General features: G+C 41.5%; 1 protein-coding gene across 1 annotated transcript; it reads left to right on the top strand.

Moving 5' to 3' along the window:
• Positions 1–5,501: 5,501 nt before the first annotated feature.
• Positions 5,502–7,163, top strand: LOC134470365 (cTAGE family member 2-like). The gene has a single exon (XM_063224401.1). It carries the CDS (start codon positions 5,502–5,504, stop codon positions 7,161–7,163), a length of 1,662 nt encoding a protein of 553 aa, XP_063080471.1.
• The last annotated feature ends 421 nt before the right edge of the window (positions 7,164–7,584 follow it).

Raw genomic sequence — 7,584 nt, 5'->3', positions numbered from 1 at the left:
TTAAAACCAAATGTGACAAAACAAAACAGAGTCAGTTAGAAGAGAAGGATGGGCATAGTACATGATGCAAAAACACAATACCAGGTGATCAACAATGGTTAACCATAATGCCTCTTTCTATCTTAAAAAGAGTTGCCTATTTCATCAGGTAAAATAGAATTGAACAAAAAAGTACAGAAAAAAACAATAAAACCTAAACATTGGAGACTTACAGGACTTCAAGAGAATATAATAGTCAAATCATAATGGACATCATAGAGAATCTTATTGCCTTCAAAGTAGTTGCCTGTACCCTCAAACTTGATACTATCAAACAAAACAGAATAGAGTAAAATCAGTGAAAACAAGATGGTAAGAGCAAAACAGAGGTTCAAATCAGGTTAATAGGAAAACAAAATTCACTATAATATATTCCAATATTTTTAATTTATTATTTCCTCTTGATAAAAAATAATAAAAGAAATGAATTATTTTTTTAAAAAAGGGAAAATGGAGAGATTGAGATAGAAAGGACATAACAACAAAATAACACAGGGCAGAACAGAACATTTTAAGCAACATAGTGTTTCACCACCAGATAACCTGACATAATAGTAGTTACCATAGTTTCTCTTTCCTTGAAATATTTGAGTATAACTTCCTACACTATAGCATCAAACATATCAAGACAGCGTGAGACCATTTAAGGAAATGAAATTATTACAGGAAATTTAGAACCAGCTAACAGAAAACAAACAATGGTTTCTATATTATCTCTTTACCTATAAAATTTTTTGTTTATACTATCACATATATTAAAATCCAATAAGATACAACTTGATAAAACCAATGGAGCAGAAGAACAACAGCTTGATGGGACTTCAGAGCAAGATGATATTAAACCAGCACTAGCTATTATGATGTCTCGGTTTCTTCAAAATAGATGTTCATACAGGCACAGACAATAAAATCAAACAACCCAGAATAAAATTATTCCAATTAATGAGTGAAAACATATGACTTAAAACCAATCTAATGGGGAATCATGATTGTCACATACTTTTATGTATTCTTATCATTTCTTGCACTATGGAAACTATTCGGCATTTATATATGTGAGCTTGATTTATTACAATTATGAGTATGGTAAGCTGCGCCCATTTATTTATAAATATGTCAATGTGATCCTTCTTTATAACTGAGTAGTACTCCATTGTATAAAAATACCAAAACTTTTTTATCCATTCCTCAGTTGATGGACACTTATGTTGTTTCCAAGATCTGGCTATTACAAATTATGCTGTTATAAACATGGATGAACGTATATCACTGTGGTATGATGCTTTCAGGTCTTCTGGGAATATGCCTAGAAATGGAATAGCTGGGTAAAATGGGATTTCCAATTGCAGCTTTTTAAGAAATCTCCAGACTGTCCTCCACAATTGTTGCACTAGTCTACACTCCAACCAACAGTACAGGAGAGTTCCCTTTTCCAAACAGCCACTGCAGAATTAGTTGTTGATGGTTTTCTTGATCCTGACCATTCTTTCAGGAGTGACATGAAATCTCATTGTGGTTTTAATTTGCATTTTGCTAGTGACTACGGATGATGAACATATTTTCATGTATTTATTTGCCAATTGTATTTCTTTATTTGAGAAGTGTGTATTCATCTCAGATGCCCATTTTTGGATTTCATCTTTGAAGTTTGGGTGTCTGATTTTTCAAATTTATTATGTTTTAGACAGAAGTCCTTTGTCTGAGGGACAATTCACTAAGATTTTTTTCCCAGTTTTTGGGTTTTATTTTCACTATGCTGGAGATTTCTTTTAATGTGCAGAAACTTTTTAATAAGAGGTGGTCCCAGTTATTGATTCTGTGAAGTATTTCCCATGCGGTTTGAATCCTGTTCATGAATTCTCTACTACACTTCTGTCTTCAAGGCTTTTACCCAATTTGTCTTCCAATAGATTTAGTGTTTCTGTTTTAATATTCAGATCTTTCATCCATTTAGATTTTATTTTAGCACATAGTGATAGACATGGGTCTAGTTTTAGTTTTTGGCATATGGAGAGCCAGCTTTTCAAACATCATTTATTAAAGAGACTGTCATTCTTCTAGTGAACCTGTTTGGCCATTTTATCAAAGATAAGGTGATTGAGTGTGTTTGTACCTTTGCTTGTATCTTCTAATCTATTCCACTGATTTTTGGCTCTGTTTTCTTTCCAGTACCATGTTGATTTTACTACAGTTGCTTTGTAGTATAACTTCAAGTCAGGGATTGTGATGCCTTCCGCCTTGCCTTTGCTGATTAGAACTGTCTTTGCTAGTCTAGGTCTCTTATAGCTCTAGATGAATTTTAGGAATGATTTCTCTAGGTTTATAAGGTATGTTGATGGTATTTTTTATCGGGACTGCATTGAACATGTATAAAAGTTTTGGAAGAAAGGCCATATTCTCAATAATTTTTCTTCCAATCCATGAGCAAGGGATGTCTTTCCATTTTCTGAGATCATCTTCAATTTTTATTTCAGTGTATTATAATTTTTTCTGTATAGGTCTTTCACTTCTTTTGTGACAGAAATTCCTAAATATTTCATTTTTTTGATTGCTAGTGTGAAGGGTGTGGCTACAATTAGTTCTCTCTCTGTGATTTTCTTGTTAGTGTATAGGAATGCTATTGATTTTTGGGTATTGATTTTGTATCAAGGTACAATGCTGAATTTATTTATTATACCTAAAAGTCGTTCAACACAGTCTGGGGGTCTTCTATGTAGTGTATCATGTCATCTGCAAAGAATGATAATTAAACTTGTTTTTGCCTAATATTAGCCCTTTAATTTCTTACACTTTTCTAATTGTTCTGCCTAGTATTTCCACTACTATATTAAATAGGAGGGGTGATAAGGGACATACTTATATTGAGCCTGATTTTAAAGTAAAGGCCTTCAATTTTTGGCCATTTAATATGATACTGACTGTTGCTTTGTCATAGGTGGCCTTTGTTACATTGAGGTTAACGCAATCTATTCAAATTTTCTGCAAGATTCTTGTCATAAATGAATGCTGTACGTAATTAAAGCTTTTTCTGCATCTATATAAATGATCATGTGATTGTTACTTTTGGCTTTATTGATATACTATATTACATTTATTGATTTACGTATGTTGAAACCTCTCGACATGCCTGGAATGAACAACACATAGTCTTAGTGTATACACCTCTTGATGATTTGCTGCATGCTATTTGCCATTAGGGTTAGGGTTAGGGTTAGGGTTAGGGTTGGGGTTGGGGTTGGGGTTGGGGTTGGGGTTGGGGTTAGGGTTAGGGTTAGGGTTAGGGTTAGGGTTAGGGTTAGCTTTAGGATTAGAGGGTTAGGGTTAGTGGTAGGGTTAAAGGGTTAGGGTTAGTGGGAGGGTTAAAGGGTTAGGGTTAGGGTTAGGCTTAGGGTTAGGGTTAGGGTTCAGGGTTTAGGGTATAGGGTTTAGGGTTAGGGTTAGAGTTAGTGTTAGGGTTAGGGTTAGTGTTAGGGTTGGGATAGAGTTGGGTTAGGGTTAGGGTTAGGGTGAGCTTTAAGGTTAGGGTTTAGGGTTAGGGTTAGGGTTACTCTTGGGTTAAGGTTAGGGTTAGTCTTGGGTTAGGGTTAGGGTTAGTGTTTGGACTAGGGCTAGGGTTAGGGTAAGGATTAGGGCTAGGTCTAGGGTTAGGTTTAGGGTTAGGTTAGGGCTAGGGCTAGGGCTAGGGCTAGGGCTACGGTTAGTGTTAGGGTTTAGTGTTTAGGGTTTAGGGTTTGGGTTAGGGTTAGTTTAGAGTTTGGGTTAGGGTTAGGGTAAGAGGGTTAGGGTTAGGGTTAGGTTTAAAGGGTTAGGGTGGGTATTAGGATTGGGTTTAGGTTTAGGGTTAGTCTTGGGTTAGGTTTAGGGCTAGTGCTAGTGCTAGGGCTAGGCTAGGGCTAGGGTTAGTGTTAGGGTTAGGGTTAGGGTTAGGGATAGGACTAGGATTAGGGTTAGGATTAGGGTTAAGGTTAGGTTTAGGTTGAGGGTTAGGGTTAGGGTTAGGCTTAGGGTTAGGGATAGGGTTAGGGTTAGTCTTGGGGTAGGGTTAGGGCAAGGTTTAGGGTTAGGTTTAGGGTTGGGTTAGGGTTAGGGTTAGGGTTAGTCTTGGGTTAGGTTTAGGGCTAGGGCTCTGGCTAGGGCTAGGCTTAGGGGAGGGCTAGGGCTAGGGTTAAGGCTAGGGCTAGTGTTAGGGCTAGGGCTAGGGCTATGGCTAAGGTTAGGGTTAGGGCTAGGGCTAGGACTAGGTTTAGGCTTAGGATTAGGAATAGGATTAGGATTAGGGTTAGGTTAGGGTTAGGGTTAGGGTTAGGCTTAGGCTTAGGCTTAGGGTTAGGGTTAGGCTAAGGCTTAGGGTTATTCTTGGGTTAGGGTAAGGGTTAGGGTTAGGGTTAGTTCTGCATGAACACACTGTGCAATGTTAGGAAGACAAAAAATTAAATTGTGCCATGATCTTCACTGAAGAGATTAGAGCAAGTTACACAGGGCTTTAGAGAAGGAGCAGGACACCCATGCTTCTCAAAATAAGTATGCCTAGGTGAATGGGAAAATTGATGATACTGAGGAAAACTTGGCTTTGAAAAGCATTCTAGATAACACCAGAAACATAACGGTCCTAGCAAACACATGAAAAACAAGAGAGACAGAAACACAAACAGGGAGAGAGAGAGAGAGAGAGAGAGAGAGAGAGAGAGAGAGAGAGAGAGCAGGACACAGAGAATGTGGGAAGCAGAGCCAAAGTGATGGGAAGATGGATTCTGTTTAGAATAGAGAGTCTGAAGAACTGAGAAATGGTATTTACCTTGAAGTCAGTCATAAGACCCAAGAGTTAAGGGATGCCCTGGGATGGAATTATAGATGTGAGAGATAGGAAGGAAGTGGTAGTTTAAAAATGTGCAAGTTGATTAAACCAGTCAGGAAGGGAATATAGAATGAAAATAACATTTGAAATAAGGATGTCAAAGAAAAAAAAAATGAGCCCAAAGGAAACTAAGCCCAAGAAAGAAAACGAATAGAGAGGCCCAGAGCACACACAAGAACATGTGGCATGTGGACAATCAAGACATAGCACTGAAATCGAGGTGTGTAGATAAATTTGTGAGTAAAATATCTAATGATGGCAGAAGAAACCATCCTGGTGAACAAAGGACTTTTCTTTTTTCTCAAGATAATCTCAATGACTTATGACTTATGTGGTATGGCAGTGTTTTAGGCTGTGTCTTTCAAAATGTACTTCATTGGCATTGGGAGACACAGCATACCGTTATCTCAACATTCGTTTTCCTTCCCCACCTACATAACACCATCAAGCCAGAGGTAACCAATGGGAAGGGGGGGGGGTGCTGTAAGGATGGGCACATGGCAGGCTTATGGGGATGTGTGGCACTGGGTTGTTCCAGGACAGAGAGCAAAATAAGAGCCCTGAAGATCTCTCAGCAGAGGGAACCTGAGCCCATGATGCCTGACAGATGGTGTTTCCCCGAGTTCCCCTCAATTCACCCCCTAACCAGCTCAGCAGTGGGCCACTCCTGTTGCTAGGTTCTGGACCAAACACTGAACATTCCAGGCCAGCACTGTGGCTCAGGCAAGTAGTTGTGCATCCTTGTGTGATGGATTGGGAAATCACAGTGGGTCTTTTGACCCTTGTGTTGATTTCGTGGAGAACTTTTCTTTCCATTCGAAGTCGGTTGGGAGTGTGGAGAGAAAAACGGCTTGCTCTGCAGCTCGCAGAACGCATTAAAGAAAAGTGCCAACTCTTGGATGAACTCAGAGATCTTCAGAAAGAACACAAATCCTTCGAGTCAGCTCTCAAGAAGGTCCGCCTAGAGGAGGAGGCCAGGAGAGCGCAGCGTCGTCGGAAGGCAGCCCACAAGAAGGTGCTGGCATTGAGGAACAGAGCCAAGATTCAAGGGCAGATACACCGCCTCCTCAAAAAGCTTACAGAAAAGGCATCAGAATGTTTTCGACAACAGCAATCAGAGATGGCAGATGTATCCAACAAGATCCGGTCCCCAGCAGAAAAATTAACATCAAAGACATCCAAAATAGCTAACAGGAAGCTCGCCTTATGGAGTATGCACAAAAAGCGGCTCCAGAGAGAAATGACAGATGATCTGACTGAAAATGGCCAACTCCACGAAAGCCACTCACAGCTTTCCCATGAAAATCAACGTTGGAAGGAAAGAGAGGCTGAACTTACCTCACGGAAAAGGGCATTGCAAGACTCCCAGGCTCGAGGAGAACAACTGCTTAGGGAGAAAGGCAAGCACTTCAAGGCTCTGACTCAGCGCCTGATCATCATCACGAATGGCTGGGCTTCTGGGCTCCCAGAAGACACCACACAAACTGAGAACTCACAGCAGGAAGTCGAGAGTCACCTGGAAAATGGTCCTGGCTCAGGTCATCGGCCAAGAGTGCCTTTGGAGAAACTGGTCTATGGTGCTGGATTAAATGCGTCCTTAAAGAACATGGCAGAACAAAGAAACCAACTTCGCACTCAACTCGGGGAGGCAGAGAAAACGAAGAAAGAACTGCAAGAGTCTCTGTACCATCTCCAGACTCAAAAAGCATCTCTGGAGTCAGCCAATGCACAGCTGGGACGGGAGAGCCATAAGCTTCAGGAGAAGGTCGTATTGATGGAGGAGATTCACCGCCAAACTCTGCTGCACTGCCACACCAAACAGAGACAGCAGGCTAAAGCCTGGGCAGAGCAAGGAAAGAAACTGACCATACGGGAAGCAGAGGTGAGCCTTACTGCAAAAGAGCTGGAGACCTACAGGAAGATGGCCCAGGATATGCAGGAGGAGGGGGAGAAAACTATTCAATTCCACCAAAGGCAGGTGACCTGCATGCAAAAAAAAGCCCGCGAGTACTGGGATGCAGCTGCCACTGCTGGAAGACTGCTCAGGGACGTAAGGAGAGGAAATGCTCACACCAAAGTGATCCTGCGTGCCATGGAGATGAAGGCTCCTCTCTTAGGCCAAGATCCTGCCACTCTGAGTGCGATGAAGAGGTCAGCTGGCAGGCAGCATTGCCTTCCTGGTCCTTTCCCTAGAGGTAGGCCAGCCCCAGCAAGGAGATCTGCTCCCCCACCTCTTCCAACGCTGTGGGAGGAGCCGCTGGCATCCTAGGCTTCCTCTCCAGCAGGGCCAGGAACCCCAGGCTGAGGCGCTCAGAAAGGTCACATTCAGCTCTGCCTGTCCTAAGCCAAACCACTGGACAGGGCCTGAGTCCTCCAGCCTTCCCTCCACCATTTCTAACCCCTCCCACAGGCCAAATTCTGACAACTTCCCTCCTCCTCTTCTGCCTCCTCCAAGAGAATCTCCATATCATAGGTATCCCCCCAACCCACAGCCCACATTTCCCATGAGAAAAGTCTCTTCCCAATGACCTATTCCCCCCTCACTGTCTGCATTTATGTGCTTAGGATCTGCAGTTAGTAAATAAAGAGAATTTAGTATGAAAACCTGTAGCTGCTCCGTTCCTAAATCTATATCAAATACAAGGCAATAAACTGGAATACAGTGTACATTTTACTGGTATATACTGAAA

This window comes from Cavia porcellus, unplaced genomic scaffold, assembly GCF_034190915.1.
Source record: "Cavia porcellus strain 051 isolate PalLab524CR breed Dunkin Hartley unplaced genomic scaffold, mCavPor4.1 scaffold_14, whole genome shotgun sequence".
Taxonomy (NCBI): domain Eukaryota; kingdom Metazoa; phylum Chordata; class Mammalia; order Rodentia; family Caviidae; genus Cavia; species Cavia porcellus.
This window is presented reverse-complemented; position numbering and strand designations above follow the sequence as displayed.